Below are 20,874 nucleotides of genomic sequence, written 5' to 3'. Positions count from 1 at the left end.
TGACTGCCTAGATAAGAATGTCATCTTTTCTGAAGACATTGGCTCACTTAAGTGAATTTATGTGGTCTGAGTATGTAAGGCTGATAGAGAAAAAGCATACGTTACAGATCTGGTTTAATTTACTCCATTTCAACTTGGTGAGTCTAATCCCTAGGGGATTTTCTGTTCACAAGCTGAAGTGCTCCTGAATGGTAGTCAAGACTACAACTTCCCATGAATCACTCACTTGCCGAAATCAGCTATTCCACAAAATTTAGCAGGCATATTTTTCATTCAGAGCTATAAAGCTTTAAAAGGTTGTGGGTGGGTTTTTTTTTCCTGTTTTTTTGAAAGGTATAAAGAATTAAACCCACAACCTCAGCAGGAAATCCATACTCCCAAAAATCCCTCCTCTGAAAAGAAACTAACAAAATCAGAATTAAGTGATTTCAGATAGTATTTACTCACAAACACAGACATTAACTATACAGTAACTACCAATTCCTGCACCTTTACTCTTGTGTTGTATTTTCAAAAACTGCACCTACGAGGTCAAAATTGTTCCACTCACTCCATAGTCCCAAAAGCAACATAATGAAAGCTTAATGATGGCCTCTAGTAAACAACCCTTATGGAAACTCTACATGATATTTTTATAACCGTTCCTCCAAGTTCTCCTGTCAACTTCTGATTTTCACGATTTTTCCATTTTAAAAGTATTTTTCTCTCTTCATGGTAACACTAGAGGAAATCGGCCACATACTGAAACTCAATATGCACTAACACTGGCAAAAGCACAGAATAATTTCCCTAGAGAAGGAAAGTTTTAATCTACAGTCACTTTGTACGTGTCCCTTACAACTCAGCAGTACTTGTAACCATAGGTGGGATATATGTCATACACATACACACATATGTGATATACACTTACTGTGTGCTAAAGCATACTGCTATTTTATGACAGAAGTAAGACTTGCCACATGAAAAAAGCTTAAAAGTAAGAAAATAGAATGATAAGTCATCATTTAACAAGCAAAGAGAAAAGACCACCTCCGGATGAAGCCTCTCTCTGGGCTCTGGGCTGGGAATGAGTCAAAAACGTCACGATCCTTTCAGAACTGTGCCTACCAGATAATATTTTAATTTCTTTGAACGTAAGATTTATACCTGTGATACAGCCGTGTGACATTATATGTTTCTAAAACAGGAGAAATTCCTCTCCCGAAATATTCTGATCTTACTGTTCCTTATTCCTGTAACTGGCACTAGCTGGTATGCCTGAATTATGTTTTGCGATAGTTTTTTCTCATCTATATAGCAAGGATACACTTATTATAAGTGAATGATACTATTACATCTAATTCTTCTATTTTCAACATATTGATTATTAGGTATTACCACTTCATATTTGTAAGCTTACAGTAAGACTAATGTAGTGTTCTTATGGACATGAGTGTCTAGGGATAAAAGGTTTGGAGTGACAGAGAAATAAGCCGGTCAGACTCAGGAACTGGAACACAAACGTTCGGGGATGAATTCCTTCTTCAGGACACAGAGTTTCTGTATCCAATTTTTTCCAATTGCATTGGTTACTCTATGAGAAGTTTTTACTTCTATCTACAAAGCTTAATTTTATAATTACATTTTTTAAAGCTGCATACTCTTTTCCCTAGCTCTTTCACAGAGATTTTGTTTTGCAATCTAGCAGTAGTATGTTTTAGTTCGATAATTTAGAAGGACACAGTTCCGTATCCTACAAATCCCAAAAGTTAGTGAGATTCTTCTAAAGCACTCTAAATACAGCGTGTGTTAAGACTGAAAGAACAAAAGCTGGTTTTATTTAAATAAATGTATAACAATACAAATGAACAACGCGAGTTCTTTTAGAGCCTGTCAGGCAAGATCCTGAGTCTGAGGACCTGATTTGTGATGACTTTTCATATGAAAAATATTCACTAACTGCAATGAATATGGAAAGACTTTTATTCCCAATACAGCAATGTGAAAGAAGCCAAATCATCTGTCATTCATGTTAATTTAATTACAGGACCACATTCAATTATCCAATATAAAATGCAAATGAAGCGAGCTGACACAATATGCTAATTATATTCATTATAATAATTAAATCAAACAATGAACGGGAATAAAAATGTAATGAAATAGAAGGATATTTTTAATTAACAAGAACATTTTAATTAGAAACTGTAATCTCGTAGTCCGATATAGTATGGTGGGTTTATTGAAAGATTGGACATTATTTTATTGCAGTTTCGTTTTACATGTCTATCCTTAGTATCATGGGACCTGTTTTTGTACGTTAGTAGATTAAATGGTGGCCAAAAAAAGATAATCCGTTTCCTTGACCATACTTCATGCAAAGCAGATGCCTAATAAAGCCGAGCTCCGCTGCGGCGCGATTACAGAATCCCGTCTCGAGAAACGCTGGCTGTCTGACTCTGTAGTAAACAAAGGTTCACGTGCCGATACAAAACAGACAGCGCAGTTTAGGCTTGACTAATGACGTTAAAGCATTTAAAATATTAAAGAAACACTCTTTGCTTTTTGAAATTTTCAGTTTCATAAGTGATTTATTTCTTCAGTGACAGCAGCTGCCCTGAAAAAGCTTTATGAATGTTAAAACAAAATACAGAAAAAGGAAAGGAATATTACTAATATATTATATGTGGGCAAAGTCAGCAAAATCACAGTCTTTCTAAAATAAACAGAGCAAGCGCTATCAAAACACTGAGGAATGCGTTCCTCAGGAATCCATTGTCCTCATCGCTCCTCGACAGAACTGCCTGGGCCCGGACCAAAAGGCAGAGGCTAACTGGGAGCCTGCGCTCGGTCCCTGCGGGGCGCAGCACCCTGGGAGCCCCTCCGCTGATCTGGGGATCCCGGGAGCTGCGCTGAAGCAGGAATCTCAAAGCTATACGAGACAAAGGAACTCTCCTTTTTCATTTGCCACTCAACTACATGTAAAGAGTTTTACAGATGCTGTAATAAAACCAGGCAAACCTATATCACATTAAATGATAGGCATATGATGCTCTTGGAAGATTTCTCCTATGAACGTGAAATATTTAGGATACTGCCCTTTTATTATTTTGACCGCCTAGTGGAAATAATTCACTTACTTAAATCACAGTGCTACTACAGAAGGTCAATGTTGAGGTTGATGGGCTGTAAAATTTCCTTTTTAGAAAGCTATCTATTCTCCAGACTGGGAAACTGTAGAGCCTTTTTTCTTGATTCCAGTATGCTGTTTTGGATATTTATCTGCTGATGTGTGCAGACAGAGGAATTACAAAAGGCACACCAAAAACTCCAAACAAATATCTGCTCTTTTTTTTTTTTTTTCCCAAGAGTTGAAAGAATGAAAACACAGAAAGTTTTGTAATAAGAAACACAAATTTAGAGAGGAAAAGAGTTATTTAAACTACAGACATTTCAAAACAAATGCCCATTTGACTGCGAGAATAATGTGAATTTGCTTTGAAATACAACAGCTATTGACTCCTTTAAAGTTTGTTGAACTACTAAATAAAAAGAGCAATCAGGCTCTATGGAAATTTTGTTTTCATAGCTCAAGTCTAATGTATCTATTTTTATGATGCTGTTCTTTCCAGGAGTCCAAGCCTACTGTTTGAAAGCTTTCATTGCGAGAGCAATTTTTTATTTTTAGTAGGACTCTGCAGATGAATCACAACCAAAGAAAAAATTGGAAGCTCATAATACAATAAAAAATTAAACCATAGCTGAGTGAACTGAAAGCACTTCCCTTCTCATGAAGGCATCGTATCCTTATTGGAAGTCACAACACTAACAGCACCTGAAAATAAGGACTGTAAGCAACTTATACTGCTTTGCCTAGTAGTAAAAATAAAAATACTTCCTTTTACTAAAAAAACCTTCCCTGCATTTTGCAAGTACCCGAGTGAGGAACGCCACAAGTTCTTAAAAATGTTTTTTTAAACAAAAGAAACCAAACCAAAATGCCACTTCCTCAGTTAAAAACTTATTCATTAGGAATATCAGAAATCACATCAGAAGTTAAGCACACCATGCCATCTCTTGAGATAGTACCACCAAAGCAAAACACCGTAAAAGACCAGTTTTAGTGTGTGAGAAGTACTAACATACCGTGTTTTTTTAAACCAAAGACCTAACCTTGTCTCTCAGAGCTGCAGAAGCTCCCTTTGCATCCTGAAAATTAACTCAGGCCAGGGGCAGATTAATGATGGCACATGACCCTGACCCCAAGCGCACAAGCTGAAGACTGCAAGTCCCTGCCAGAACCCTGGCTGGGGAGGACGCCCGCAGATGGACCCCGGGCACGTCCTTGGTGTCCTGCCCACCCGTAGATGGACCCCGGGCACGTCCTTGGTGTCCTGCCCACCCGTAGATGGACCCCGGGCACGTCCTTGGTGTCCTGCCCACCCACAGACGGACCCCGGGCATGTCCTTGGTGTCCTGCTCACCCACAGACGGACCCCGGGCATGTCCTTGGTGTCCTGCTCACCCACAGACGGACCCCGGGCATGTCCTTGGTGTCCTGCCCACCCACAGACGGACCCCGGGCATGTCCTTGGTGTCCTGCCCACCCACAGACGGACCCCGGGCATGTCCTTGGTGTCCTGCCCACCCACAGACGGACCCCGGGCATGTCCTTGGTGTCCTGCTCACCCACAGACGGACCCCGGGCATGTCCTTGGTGTCCTGCCCACCCGCCGGCAGCACCCCAGCAGCTCTGCCGGGGTCGGGGGTTGCTGGTCGGGGTCGGACCTTCACCCCAGGGCGTAAGCACCAACAGGCGCTACACAGATCGCGCTGACATCGCTGGTGGGAAATCCCTCTTCTGTGCTATTCCTGGCACATTTATAGCTGCAAGTCCTCCACGCAATGAATCACATCTGTTTATACTTGTGTGCCAGAAAAGGAAATTTTTGGACGGCAGAGAAAAGACAACATCGTTTGCTGGCACTTCTGGATGCCAGCACGACCGGTGTGTCGCAGTGGGAATAAGAAAATGGCAGCAATGTCACAAGGATTTTCAAAACAACCACATTAAAAAGCGTTGCCCGCAGTCAGATCCAGATCCTGAGTGGGATTTGGTTGCACAAGGTAGGAAGGCTGCAGGGTCCTCCCTCTGGCTGTGGCCAAAGCCACAGAAACAACACTATATAACTCTGCTATATAATGATATAATACTTCTGACAGCATTGTCAGCTTTAAGATATTGTGACGTTCCGATTTTAAGAATGTTATCGGACAGCTTTTCTCTAAACCTTTGCTGACAAGTTGTAACACTTCTTTCTTCTGCTCGTCAGCTTAACGGAGGGCACTAAGCTCCTCGTCCTGAACTCCCACCCCAGAAGCTGAACAAAACCAGGAACCAGGTGTTACAAGTATGGAGAGAGAACAAGATGAGTAACTTCACAAAACACACCATTCAACTGAATCACACCACAGATGCAGGCACCATAACACCGCTTCTACGCATCCAGGGTCAGGTTCACACACTGAAAAATAAAGAGCTGCTGCCAATTTCTACCCTGCCCAATACACCCTGAGATGCTGCATACAAGCTGAGCAAAGTCGGAGATTTTTAAGACCAAAATACTTGAAATATTTTTTAAGTTCTGTGTCTGTGTTATTTTATAAGCGAGCATGAAAAGTCACAAAGGCCACTGACAAAAGTGGACAACGAGCAAGGAAGCTAAAGGGGAATTTCCACTGTTTGTTTGACAGAGTATTTGGTTTACTACTAAAAAGATTCAAGGACAAGAACGGCTTAAACTTAAGAGAGGGCCCTGGCTACCAGGGGTATGGCTACATTGGAATCCGAGCACATCTCCACGGCAGACTAGCTTACCTGGCTTTACGAGGGCTTACCTGGGTACCACAGCCACCCGACCAACCTGACACAAAATTAACTTGGAATTTAAAATGTCAGTTGCTAAGAAGATCTTGGCAGCCAGTAAGGCTGGTTAAAGTCAATGCAATGTCAGCATCTCTGACTGCATAAAAATAAGGAGTTTGCTTATGGCCACATAAAATGAAATGTTTTTGAGTGAAGATGCAACTTCAGCTTCTCTTTTGCAAACGCATATATTTTGTGCTCACAGGAATCCCAAATGCTTCAAAAACAATGTTGAGGGGATTAGTTTCCTTGAGGGATCCATGACTAAATATGCCCTTGATAACTTCTGATCCCCTTTTCCATTTGCCTTACCTGATTATCTGTGTTGTTTACAGTAAAATAGCCCACACAGATAATGACTTCATGTAGTAATCCTTCACAGGTATGCTGGGAACAGTACGACAGCAGAGAGCTGATAATATGCCGGAATGCAAGGGACAGTCCTTCAGCACCCACAATAGACTGAAAAAAAGGCCAAGAAACAGAAATTACAGTCCAGCAGTATATTGTAGAAAATGTGTGAATTACACATACATCGACTGCATCCTTTTTTTTTTTTTTTCAAAGTATAGACTATGTTCTTTGTTGCGATGACTTTGGAGGAGGACAGAATCAGCTCTTTTATTTCCATAACTTACCGTTTACAACTGGATTATAACATTAAAAGCCACAAAAATAAGAATACATCTGAATTTCAGAAGGACACAGGAAAAATTGGATTCTGCTTAGTTGACATTCAGTGTAGCATTAGGTTGACTGTTTCATTCGACACACAGTGCATGTTCCAGGAAAACTTAATGCTAATAATATTTCTTAGTAATATGCAAAAGAAACCAAACCATCTTCATTGCTGCAGAAGAGCAAAATGCATTTCTCATTAATAACTCAAGCTCTGAATGGAATACAAAGATTAATAACAAATAATGGCTTTTCAAACATTAAAAAAAAGTTAGAAACATCCAAAAGTAGAGAAGACTCAGCTGCAAAGCTTCTTGGGATGCTTTTTAAAAGTAGGCAAATTGCTGTAATGTGGAGATTCAGAATTAGATTTTATCTGTGCAGCCTACAGCCTCTATTTAATAAACATGTCAAACAGACAGAGCGACACAAGGTCAAAGGGGAAAACTAAAGCACAAGGAATGAGCACGACAGTCTACTCAGTCTACTAACTCTAAGAAAACAGCAATGCAGACCTGTGAGAAAATCTCTTTCATTTGAGAGTTTTCTTGATTTTATACCTTGTAGCCTGTGTGAAGTACAAATACATACGTCTCAGTCTGTAACGTAGTTTAGTTTTAGCATACTCCAAATCTGCCCAGCAAAAGCAGAATCCTTGACAATTAAAACCGACTCAGCTGTGGATACTTGCCATGCTGAACCTCAAGCGTTAGTATATTTTCAAACTTTAACGCACAATACAGCCACCATTTCCTGCTTTACATCATGTAAATGCCGTGTCCTTAGGTCCGCCCTTATTCAATTAGTGCTGTCCACGCATGCTGTGACCTGGCACTCTGGGTTTAACCTTCCCTGATAACAACAGGTCAAAGGGCACCTGAGTTTGTGTATAAAAGTTAAACTAATTTTTCAAGGAAACTATGCTTCCTTTTTCACCAGAATTAATATCAGCTCAGGATCCTGCGTTGTTTCTCACTACCATCTTTCAATTGTTTAGACTGTCAAATTAAATGAAATATATACCCATGAGCCATCTGTGCTAATACAAACTCCAGAATACCAGACCTCTTCTGTTAATCAAAAAAACCTATCCTATAGTCCTACTATTACATGATAGAACTACTCCTTAGAGATAGTAATCAGACAGTACATAAACTACGCTTTTTCCCTCTGCTGTCTGCTAGCAGAATGGACAGCAAAGTGCCTCAGGTGCACGTTGATTTTTTAACATTACAGAAACAAATCCCATTAATACATGGAAAGGGATAGCTGCTGAGACTACACGAGCGTGTCTGTCCATCACAAACGATATTACGCCCACAATTCAGTACAGCAGCTAAGCGGATACTTCCTGAGTGGAGCCTTGCATGGATGAACTGAAGAAGGAATTCACACTGGTTAGTTTCTACCACTCTTTTTGCAACAATTACTATCTTGCAGCGTTTTATGTAGAACAAACTAATGCAGATCACAGGATCTGGGAATTAATACTGATGGCTTGCTATAAAAACTCATATATAACGGTAGTTAGTAGAGGGATAAACGCAGACAGCGTGTGTGGAAACTTATGCTTTAAAAACTAATAGTTGTTTCTTGAGGTACCAGTAGAACAGCCCTTCAGCCGGTGCTATTTGTCACAGTCCTCCTACGAGATGTAACTGCCCCAATTCAAGTCTTACTCCCTGGTGTACACCTGTAATACCCACTGCAACAAATAAACAGCCAGTCTGGAACCAAGAGCTAAGCTGTAGGAGAGAACTATTTGGATACACCTTGATTTACAGACAGAAAAGGGAGCTAATGGGTGCGTGTAAGAGCGTTTTACATGAAACTCCAATAAATATCGGAGTTTCTGTGCTTCATAAAAAAACCCCACAGCACCATGACTGGACTGGATCCTGCAACTGCATCTATAGAGATGCGTGTTGCCATGTGCAAATTGCTTGTTGTTGTTATCAGAGATACTAAATGTAGTAAAAATCAAAGTCAAGAAATATGAACTGAAGGAGACTTATACCGTATACTAAATTTCTTGCTCATGCAAAGCTCTGAGTTTAATGCATTTCAGCTGGAGTGTGTGGTACGACTTATATACAAATTACATATTAAATGAAACAGAAACTTATTCTTATGAATTGTGTAAGATTGATGCTGCTAAACGTGTTCTGCAAAGCAATGCTTTTTGACAGGTGTGTTATATTAACAACACAACAGCTTTGCCAATTTATCTGAGAAACACACTAATATTTGTATTTTCTTTGTATGTCAAAATGAGTCATTTATACTAGATATCTGTTCACAAAAGAACATAAGAAAAGACATCTTCTGAAGCCTCAAAATGTGATTTTTTTGAGATTTTTTTCAACAAAAAAATTATGAAAAGTTAAACTTCCAATTTCTAGACAATATAATTTACTTGGATTAAAAAATGGATATGAATTGATTTTCAGTTTCAGGTGCACAATCTTAATGTAAGTGAACTGAAAGCACTTCCCTGCTAAAAGTGAGGGGTTTTAAATAGAAGAAATAATGGATGGGATTCAGCATCTAGCACAGTCCGAATTCCTACTTTTTGCTTAAATTCATTTGCCATAGCTGTTAGGAAATAGGCTGCATGGCTATACAGCGGAAATAACAATAATTAGCAATCTTCAGCATGAAAACACCCTCAACATTTAATTGTGAAAGTTCCTTCAACAACTAAGATCTTAAAAACAAATCTCAGTCTGAAAGTATAGTCAGCAATTAACATTTTCATGCTAAGCAAAAGTTTTAAAACATCTTTTACCTGAAAGGCAGGCAGATCGAGAACAGCAAAACTATTGAAGAAACGTAAACTCTGAATGGCAACCTGGATTGTGTTCGTGGCGTAGCTGTCTTTGGGACTGGCTGTGTTTGGATCTGAAATCGTCCCGTGGAAAAGAACACAGTACAGCATATGCAAGACTCCAACCAGATCCGTAGACTGAAGAACTGCTGTTAGTCCTGTGGGGTCCTGACGTGTATTATCAAATATGTTCCAAGATCTGTCAAAAAAACATTAAACCGTCTGAGGAGGAGAGCAGCACTCGGTGAGAACACTTGCCCAGGATGCAGTACTTCTGATAAGCCAAATGTCAGAAAAACAGTAAACTGCTAAAAATGAAAAAACCTGATGTCTAATGTGTCAAGAAACCACAACATTTCCAGAAAATACTTTCAATAATCAGGGCACCATCTCTCTTTAATTGCAGCTGTATCTTTAAATATCTCTCTGCACATCCTGGTGTCTTTGCTCCCAAACTGGGAGCGTGATACCAGCGCGAGACCATGCAGAAATTCAACAGTTTTAAAGCTGGAAGCCTGGGGATGCCTTAGGGGCTCCATGCGAGCTCTGTCCCGCTCAGCAGCCTACACCCATCTTTCCTTCTTGCCGCAGCAGCCAGCAGAGGTGGGAGAACTCCCCGGAGCCTCTCAGTGCCTCGCTGACGGGCTGCAGGCTCGGGAACAAACTGCCTACCTAAGTAGCAAAATAAGTTACTAGGACCAGATGATCTTAATCAAATAGTTCTGCAGGAATTTCAGAATGAAGTGGTCGAGCAGTTAACAAAACACACTGCTTATTTCAGTCAGATGTTATTATGGGAGACCAAACAGCAGCAAAGCACAAATAAGTATGAAATGTTCGAGGCAAACCAGCAAAGCCTGTGCAAACGGCAAATACGTTTCTTTGGTATCTTTTGGGTATGCATGTAGAATAACGGAGAAGGATTTTGGCTATCTAGGCTATCAGGATAGAGAGGCAAACAAGTCAGGATGCCCTTTCCCTTCTCACATTCAAACTCTCATAATTCCTCCACAATTTGTACTGTTTCTGTTTTTTCACGTTATTAATCACCCAGATGACGATGCAGAACAGTCGCTACTAAGGAAGACAGAGACTGACACTACTCCGGAGGTTAAACAATGTGTAGAAGGCAGGCAAATAAAAAATAAAGCACAGAAAATAATTCAACAAGTTTTATATACTCTGAATTCTAATTCGAATCCATCACGTAAATCACTTGAACTTCATTATGGAAATACGATTAGTCTACACTGGCAATCAAAGGAAACGCTAAAATATTAACATACAGTGAACAGTAACACTGAAAATACGGTACATCAAAATCCGGTCTTTACGTCATCTATTATGCTTCCATGTTAAAAAAAAAAAGGAAGAAAAAAGAAATGTGTCAATATCAAAAAAGACCACAAAGACTGAGTCTGTATATTATTTTTTTAAAATTGAAGGAAAATATGACAGGCGATATGAGAAAATGTTATAAAAGGACAAATTAGATGAGGGTCTCTTTCCTTTTCATAGCAACTAAAAGCAGAGGAAACGGGAAAAGAGTGGAAACAAGAACCACTTTCTAAAATAAGCTGTAACTTTGAAGACCTCAGCTGAACACAGAAACAACTGGACACTCGGAGGGCTCAGAATATTCCTGTCGACCACAATCAGTAAGGAGCTTTTCCTTGACTAGAACAGCTCCGGATGACCTTTTCAGTGTCTGCATCAGAAGCCTTTGCAGCACTCAGGTACACACAGCGCTCTGCCCCAGGGAAGTTTCCAGCACAGATCCACGGCAGGTCAACTAATCCTCCTTTTTCTGACATAGACACTTGTCTTCAATGGAGCAACTAAACGACAAATTCAGCGACCACCAGGTTTTGGCGACCATCATCTTATTCTGTCATTCTCACTTTTTCTAGTGAAGCAAAAAAAACAGGTAAGAAAGCACTAACTCACATGTCATCTCTCAATGAGAATTTCTATTTGTAACAGCACACCATTGTTTTCTTGGACCAAAGAGAAAGAGAGAGAAACAGGCAAAGCAGGAAAACCAACGTGGATTCTCCACATCCCAAAGAACACCCTGGTACTGGGCCAACTTCAAATATAGCTTCAATATTTACAGAGAAGAAAGAGCACCAGTCATGTGAAACATCATCTTTGCAGTTACAGCAAACTTCAAGGCGAGTATCTATGCATCTTCTCGTTAATACAATTCTCTGTAAGGCAGCATGAGTGGGCACTGAAAACATGAGCAACATCTGGCTGCTTTATTCAGCGAGGCTGCTGAGCGACTTCGCCTCTTTTCCAGTGCCTGTATTGCTACACCAGTGACCCCATTACCACCAGTCACCCCCACAACAGCTCTCTCTGCCAGTCAGTGGTCAGCCACTCACAACGAGTCAGCTGGAGGTGAACATGTCTGAGCTTATTGTACAGGTGCCAAAAACGGGGTGTTTGTTTCATACTCCGATAGCCAACTGAGCTTCTTACAATCCTCAGAGAAACTGTGCCCTAAAACCAGCTGCAGCAGCACTTCAGAAGGCCATCGGCCTAGGATTCCCTCAAAATATATGTAATAGCATTTGAAAGACAAGCTGAAGTAAATTTAAAACATGATTAAAATTATGATTTGATGCCACTTACCTACCGCAAAAGATGACCTACGAACATTCAGCTGCTGCTTTGTAACACTCATAACGACCCTAGCATTTACTCCACAAAGAATTTTTAAAGTACAAAAAAATACTAGAGCTCTGTTTTGGGTGGAGCTACGCTGCACAACTATTTATGGCATTACTTTCCTTTTCCTCCGCCTGGAATCCGTGCCCAAAATCTTAATTTTGAAGCTCTGTGGTCTTTTAAGTGAGTGTGTTTGAACGGAGTCAGCAGTGCCGCTTCCTGAGCTCACCTGGCCGTGCCAGCGCAGATTCCTGCCGCGCAGCTCCCCGGAGCGCTGGCGCTGGACCTGCTGCGAGCGCAGACCAGCCCGGGCGGCCGCACACAGCGGGCAAGCTAACAGCTCCGGAACACCACGTCCACTCTTGGGTTTGCGTGGCTGTGGATTCCTTAGTATTCCTCACTTTAAACCAGCTTGTGATGCCCAATTATTTATTTTGCAGCACGCAGTAGCCAAAATGTGCTAACCGTCACTTAGCTGCACTCAAGTAACTTGAATGTTTATTTCCACAGTATCACATGAGAGCTCAGCTCCTCTGCCAACTAGTATTTCTTGGTTTCAATCTTAGCTTTTTCAACAGTGCAAAACAGAAAAAACCACCCCAGTCAAATGATAACCCCAAATTAATTACTGTACATGATACCTCACAGAATTTTTTGGTGACTATATGCCATGAGAAGACTGACTAACTTTACCAAAGGTTAAAGCTAGCTTGCTTTCAACTCTCACTCCATCATTATTTTTAAAGAATTCCATATGAAAAAGCTTACAGTGCTGGATGAAATCCTTTTACCATTTTGTGCTGCTCTGAGCAGTGAATGAATCAAAATATACATAAAAAGGCAATCGTAAAATAATTCAAAATGCAAGCGTTACTTTTTTTTCACAGAAAAGACCAGGAATTTCAAAGTTATACCACAGGACAAAGTTGTTCTTAAAAACACAATAAATAAAACAATCTGTCTGCTAGGTTTGGTGGATTGAAGGAGGTTAGAAACATTTATTTTTGATGTTGTCTATATTACAGTTAATGTTTATGTGATCAGGCCAGTGGCTCCTGTTGGTTTTAACTGTCAGTTATAACCACTTTAAGCCTAAATGTTTACAATAAAAAGGTAAAAGATGTTATTCATACTGGCTGTGGGCTTTAAAGCAGAACAAAAAATGTATATGAAATATCGGAAAATAAAGCATGAACGTTTGCGTATTCTGTTTTGAGTGATTGTGGTCAAGACTGTACAACAGTGGATTTCATACATTTAGCGGATTTTTAGTCCACCCCAGAGGGAAGGCCAGTGAAAATTCAGTGCTAATTGTCAGGACACAGCCTGAAGTAAAAACCCTGAAATCATAAGATGACAATGTCACAAAAGAAACTTAGGTTTTAAGGAACTAAAGTTAAGAGAAGAGATTCCTACGGATGCGGCTCTGTCTAGTTCTCCAATTTGAGAGCTCACTCTGTGCCTGCAACAGCTGCCAAAGTAAAACAGTCAGTACGGACAAACCCCCTTCAATCCATCACTGAACGGAAGCAAGACTCACAGGATTTTTTACACTGGCTTATATAGCTGGGCAAACAGATAGGCCTTCAAACTGTAGCAGGTCTCTATATTTAACACAGGAAAACAGGCAAACATTTATATTACAGTCAAACAACCTGCAGGATCTTAAAAAGAAAAGTTGAATGAAATGCAGGGAATTTTCATTACTGGCTGCCATTATGATTTTCAGCTTCTGCCATCAAGGAGTCTCAGGAATTGGTACGGGCTTTATGACTTACAAAAATGGTTTAAGAACTTAAAAACGTGGATATATCCATCATAGGAAAGATACTAAACAGTGGTACTTCATTGCTTAAAATACACCACTATTTATTAAAAACAGGAATTCAATACAACTTGATGAGAAACAGCATACTCTGCAGAACAAGTATAAAACTACAATTTCTCCAAGCTTCAATATAAGCAAACTGTTTATATCTGAGAATATATTGTTTTAAAAACCGACTAAGCTAACAAGCAGACAAGCCTCTCTAAGGGTATACATTATAATGTTTGTGTACTTGAAATATATACTCCTGATTAAAAACATGGAGCCAAATGGAAACATGAGTTTTCAAAAGGCTTAGAATACAGTCTTCTTTATTATCATTATTATTAAGATTTTAAAACTATCATCTGCACTTTTTGCTTCTAAATTATTTTATTTAGAAAGAGATGTCAAAATAAAGAGACAAAATAATAATAAAAGAAGACTAAAGAAGTATTTAGCACCTGTCAGACCTTGTTATAATTCACAGTGTCAAGCCAGGAATCACAGTACTGTGTAAAAGCGATGATTCAAAACCTTTAGTAATTTCAAGAACAAGCTGTAGTCAGTTTGCAGCACTTGCTAGACCTGCTGTCTGTTGGAAGTGGTTAGAAGCACAACCAGTGTTCAGACAGACTCGCATCTGATTCACCAGCCAGCAGCCAAAACAGACATTATCTTAATTACCGTAATAAAACTGAAAACAGACCAGCCCACTTCCTCACGTATCTGTGACATGACAAGTCACTATTTTCCGGGATCAGACCCTATATATCTGCAGCTTTCTGCCACTGCAGTTTGTATTCCACAACTTCATTAGCTGTTGACACAGATTTATATGTATTCCACTACTGTTTTGAGATAACGTATAACAGTAACAATTTAGCTACTGTACTGCTATGACGTTCTATTTTCCTAGATTAATGAAGGAGCTTGCAGACATTTCTTCCATCAGGGAAACAGCAAAAGTTTGAAAAAGTTGACGTCCCAAGAAGCTACATGATTTGAGGGCCTATTGTTTGTAACTCCCTTTCCTCCTTGTGTCTGCGTTATTGCTAGTCCACTGTACCTTGCCCAGAACATTCCTCCTCAGTGATTAACCCTTGCCCTGCACTCCTGCCGACAGCTTCCTCCTGCTGTTTGCATTGACTCTGTGCTTAATATGAATTTCTTCATTCATACTGATGGGCAAAAGCAAAATAAAACATTAACAATAGTCCTCCATGCAGTAACAACTAAATTTCTTGGACAGATATCTTAGTTCTGGAGACTTATAGGGAAAAAGGGATATAGGCCTGATGAATGCTGGGCAGTACGGTAAAGGCAGGAACATAAGCAAGATCCTTGCTAGGCTGATGAAGCACTTGTCATATATTGTCTTACTTGGTCTTCACTCCTGCGTCTAGGGACGGGTGAACTGGGGCAGTATGGCCATATTTTTATTAACGCTCCTTGCCTTCCATGCCTGCTCAGTGTTCTCTGTCTGGTGTTTACAAGCCAAGCATGCTCCATAGGTGTCTTCAGAACTCAAGGGCCCAAAATAGGCCTTTTGTCTCTCATAGTTACAATAATAAACTCTGGAAAGCAAGGCTAGCGTCCTGAACATTGCTGCTGGACATCTGAACCGGATAAAAACTGCAAGAAAAATTTATAAGGCTACATAAACACTGTTATTCTGTATAAAGTCTATTTAATATTTTGCTTTATTTCAGGTCAATAAAAACATATCTGTTTTCAATTCTGGCTACTGTTACTCTTAATGGTGAGCAAAAAAATAGTGAAGCATACATGTTTTTTTTTTAAACCCAGAGAGAAAGGAGCTCTCATCTCTATTGTTAGTAATGGATGCAAGATAGCATAAGAAAAATAGGTCTCAAGTCACACTCACTGATTCTCTCTTTATAACAGATAAGAGCATAAAACTTAACAAAACAAGGTTCACATGGGTTTACAAGTCACTAATATTTTCAACAAATTCTATTTTACACTTATTGCACAGTGTTTGGAAAATGTGCCATTACACCCACAGCAAAACTTCAATTAAAAGAATCAATCTAGCATTTATCAGCCAGCACCACAAACTATCACTTGAGAAGATCAATATCAAAGTTAAATCTTTTTAAAGACTTAGACCATTAATGAAAAGAAAATCCCTCTCTCATAATAAGATATAACATATGTTCAGAATGGTTTCCTTCATTTCAATATCTTTTTATGACATTAAAATTGCGAATCGTCCAATTTATGTTTCTACATTAGCAAGACTTTCCTTTGTGCTTAACTCAAGATTCTGGAATTTTTTTTTCTAAGTCTGCCACAAGAATGAAAAAAGTATCTTAGTTTTGTCTTAAAATTTTATAATCTGCATTATATAGACCAATGACCTCATTTAATACTTAATGCTGACATACTTACGTGATACAATTTGAGGCTATTCTCTCATAATCATTATTGTTGTGACATTTTGCCTGATGTATAGGTATGTGCAGGAAGGCAGTTAACTGAGATCTCTTCCCTGCCTATAGAATTGTTTTCCATGAAGTAACTGTCCAAATAAACACTGAGTATCAATTCAGAGCTTGGTTTAGAAACATTCCACTAAATTTGGGAATTTTAAGAAATGTTCCTGTGAGGAAGACAGGAAAGTCTGGATTGACAGCTCGTCCTACACCAGAGCTCCAGCAATGGCCTAACAAACTTTGTACCCACAGGACAGGACCTCCTAATTGTTCAAAGCCTGAGACGGAGTGTTGAACTTCTGGCCCTCTGGGGATATCACAGCTCACAGCTGCAGTGAAGTTCAGAGCAGCCTGGTGGTGTCTGAAAGCAAAGGAGGAGGATCACACCGTACTTGGCCCTTTCTAGCTCATCAAGGATTTCACTGTTGCGGACACTGGGCGGTTTGGGAGCCTGGAGGTGGTCGGTGTGTGTCTGCCACCCATGGTCTGCTGTCCCATCAGCTTCCCACTCTGCCACTCAGCGCACAGCCCGCTAAGATCTGCACACAGTATAAAGAGCACTGTGCAGAAATACTCTGACGCATTTAGTACGAAAACACAACTCTATCAGAAAAAAAACACATTAATTTTGTGTCCACCATGATCACCATTGAGGAGCACAGAGAAGTTCCCAACCTGGAAACATTCTATACAGGAGGATACATAGAAAGAACAATTCAGAATTGCTCTTGCAAAAATGGTGAAAGACTGATACTATTTTGGCAAAACTTCCTTCTCATGCTACAGTGTCAGGGCACTGGTAGTACTTACCAGAATTCTTTTCCTCTCAGTACCAACTCCAGAAGTTTTATGATCAGAGTGGTTACTTACTCTGACGTACAGAGGAGTATAATACGGCATGTTTGGTGCTCAAGCACGTATCAATGGAGTTGGAGAATGAGAAATGCTGGGTTCTGACAGGACAGGCTGCATTGCCTCCTGCTGCTATTTACCACGAATGAAAGAGGCATCTGTATTTCTCACAAAGAGAGGCTGCCTTTTGTGCTGCAGATCATGTATCACACAACATGTATTACTGTATTGTGACATGTTTAAGAATTCAATAAATTTGAGCTCTGTTTCTGCCACCTTAATCTGTGCTGGGCAATACCGTTTTCCATTTAAATCACCCTGAGTTCTAAGGACTTCTGTAACATGACAGAATTACACTTTGCATTCACTTTTTAAATGAGAGAAGGCTCAGGTGATGAAAGACATTTACTTTAAAACTGCCCTTCTAATCAGTTACACCAAAGCTTTTGATCTAGAAGTGAAAGACAACAGTTTTGAAATCTCCAAGTTCATTTCTCTCATTTCTTTTCATGCTCGAATGAACAATTCCACCTGGAAATTGAGAACAATCAGTACCTTTGGATAAATTCCAAAGCGTTGCTGTTATATGCAGGTAGTAAGATCAGACACTTGTTGGTGTAACTGTGAAGAAAAACGCTCAACCCACCAAAATTATTCTTCTGCTACAAAAGACAGATGTTCTTCAAGGAAGTATTTGCATAGTGCTGTATTATTTTGGAGTGCAAAGATCTCTACTATTTGGGTGGAGCATGTGCCTGCTTTAGAAAGTGCGAATATTGCATTACTCAGTCTTATAGCTAGAACTATTATTCTACTAAGAGAAGGGCGATTTTTCTTTTTGTATGTATTTGACTTTTGGCAGTACTCTCCTGGAATGTAAAATGCCAAGTTGGCAGCTTTCAGAAAGGGAAATTTCAGTAAGTTGGGATGGTCCGTTTGGGCTCATATTTCTTGCAGTTCTTTTTCCATGTGCCTCTGTCCCTAGGTTAGCAGCAACAGCTCTTACCTACAGCTTTGTTTCTTATTTTATGTTTTTGTCGAGTCTAGTTTTTCAACCCTAGCATCATTTTACCCTTCAGGAATCACTGTGAAGTTCTGTCAAACCTGGTCTTTTCCTGAAACGTTTGACAGTCTAATGGTGGTAGTTTCTCATATGTGCACCCCAAAGCTCTGAAATTTTGTCTCTCAGAGCGTCAGGCTGTCCTGTGCTGTACAGAATACAAGTCTGGATTTGCTGGCAGACACATCCCTTGTGCTGACTCCCCACAATCCTGACTAGGTTATGATAACAAACATTTTGCATTAGAAATTTCCTTGACAAATGTAGTAATACTTTTCTTTATAGAAAATATCATTCCCTTACTAACAGTGGCATAACAAAGAATAGGAACTGAATTCAGCTGCTCTAGAGACAAATCAATTAAGAGTTGAATTTAGCTGATAATAAAATGCCTCTTGGAGTCCTCAGGACTGGACACTAAAAATTAGCAGTGATAAAACCCCCTCTGTAATGATGAGTAAAGGAGATAAAGTTTGTAATTCTGATAAATGACTTACAAGAATCAAGACTCAGTGCAGGTAACTAATTACAGTTCAATGATGAAAGGGTGAGCAGAGTGAATGTCCTGCACTGCCTCTTTACTGGTTATTACTGTGTGACTAAGAACGGTTCTTTTTACCAGCCTGCTCAGAACTTTTGCTTCCATGAACGCAGCGTTGGCACAGAGTTGTAGTGGCTGCTGCCTCAGGAACAGGTTAGAGAAGACCGACCAAGTGCACCTACCTGCCATTGACAGCAAAACACAGCCGACACATTCCATGCAACACTGCTGTGGCATTTTGTAGAAAAGTTGCTATTTTGGGATTCTCATCCACAGGGCCTTGAACAGAGACGAAACAGCAACACAGCTTGTCTATCAGTCCTATGTTCACCACATAACTAGAAACAAAGGAACAACTGTATTAAAAAATAGTCCCATGTTGGTTTTGGTAATGTCGAAAAGGAAGTAATTTCCACTCCTCTACTATCAAACCACATAAAATGCAGGTTGTGATTGCCTAGGTACTCTTTCTGAAAGGGTTCAATAAAACAATTCAAATTACAATAACTTCAGATCCGGCTCTCTGTAACTATCAGTAGTCTTTGTTAAGAGATCTGTCTGCAGTAAGAGAATTTGTATTATACTGCACAAGAACGATGAGTATAAATGTTTATTTTACCATAGTCCTAGAAGGACAATGGAATTTTGCCATAGTTCAGTGATTTATAATAATCCTGATAGCTCTGCAACAGCACCATTTCTTTTTAGCATGAAGAGATAAACTTTGTAGGACACACTAATTCAAGAAGACAATGATGTTACCCAGATAACGTTTTATTGCAATACATACATTTTAACTACTGTCCAGCTGTTGTAGGTTGGTGTTTTGTTTTGGTGGTTTTATTTTGTTTTGGTTTTTTTTTCTTTTCTAAAATATACGCAACAATGAAGAGACTAACAGAACATGCAGGTGACAACCTTCTACCATTAGTACGGAAGGAACAGGATCAGAAAGTGTCCTCAAGAGCTCGACCAAAACTCAAGGCAGAGAAAACCATGCTAGTGACTGTGACTTTTTTTTTTTTCTTTTAACTGAAAACTCCTCCTTTTTATTGTCAGAGTAGATCAGATCATCATTGCTGATCATCAGGTCACTACTGCTGAAGTTTATTCTCTGAATTTTCAAATAGCTTGGAAACCTATGCCAAAAAATTTGCTGTTTGTCCTTGTACCAAGATCTGTCTGTCCACATCAGGGTCTCTCATGCTTCTCTCATACTTGGAGCATTATCAACCCCACTTCAACCGTCACTTTGCTGATATCACCTAGCTTCACGTACTTTCCTTTTCCTACCACAAACATTCAGCTTCTCAGACTTTACTCAGTCTCAGCTGTTCATTCTGCTGACTTATGTAAGATGAGCCTCCTTTATGGAGACAAATATCCCACTGCAACCACCCCCTTCTTCACTTTCCCCTCTCATTTTCTTCATATTTTCCTCCAGTCTTACCAAGTGGGAGAAACTTCTTGTTAGAAGAACTGCTGTTATGTCCTGTGCCTCCATCTGACTTAATAGACATGGAGAACCAATTGCTATCACACACCACCAACTGATTCACTGCTTTTACATTGGTAGTTTACAGTAAGCCATCCTGTTATTAATATTACTCCATTCCCTCAGCTGTTCTATCTACTTGCTTGTCAAGTCTATTTGCTACAGACTGCCCCTTACAGTGTAGGCTCCTTCAGACGGGAACATCAGTGGCTGTTGTCAAGACCACTCTGATTTGACTAAGTATGTAACATTATTAAATAATATTGATTCTAGTAAATAAATAATACTGATTAAATAATGCTTGTCACAGAAGCGGTACAAGTATTTATTAAAAATAACTACTCCCTCACATGTCTTACAGTCTGATGTTGAAAGAACAAGGATTTTTAAGATCAGGGAAGAAAACCTGTCAACTTTTCAGACAATGTTGTTGCTCCAAGACTAATCTCTCTTCAGGGCTAGAAGCTAGACCTTCTGCCAAAGTTTACCCTGATGGCACAAGGCTTTTGGAAGCAATTAAAGTGATTAAGAATAAAAATATGGCTATAAAGCAAGAAGTCTAACTGCACTATGGAAG

The 20,874-nt window shown here is 39.6% G+C and overlaps 1 protein-coding gene across 10 annotated transcripts in view; it reads right to left on the bottom strand.

Annotated features, from left to right (window-relative positions):
• The window catches only part of SCAPER (S-phase cyclin A associated protein in the ER), a 154,137-nt gene that overhangs the window by 14,741 nt on the left and 118,522 nt on the right, over window positions 1-20,874 (bottom strand). For all 10 annotated transcript variants that reach the window (XM_065076208.1, XM_065076203.1, XM_065076206.1 and 7 more), the window contains 3 exons: window positions 18,985-19,140; window positions 9,372-9,609; window positions 6,218-6,367 (listed from right to left, as the gene is read on the bottom strand). In XM_065076208.1, coding sequence (XP_064932280.1) covers window positions 6,218-6,367; window positions 9,372-9,609; window positions 18,985-19,140 — 544 coding nt within the window. The remainder of the gene's footprint in view (window positions 1-6,217; window positions 6,368-9,371; window positions 9,610-18,984; window positions 19,141-20,874) is intronic.

The sequence above is a fragment of the Columba livia genome, chromosome 11, assembly GCF_036013475.1.
Source record: "Columba livia isolate bColLiv1 breed racing homer chromosome 11, bColLiv1.pat.W.v2, whole genome shotgun sequence".
Taxonomy (NCBI): domain Eukaryota; kingdom Metazoa; phylum Chordata; class Aves; order Columbiformes; family Columbidae; genus Columba; species Columba livia.
Note: the sequence above shows the minus strand (reverse complement) of the source record. Positions and strands in the feature narration are given on the sequence as shown.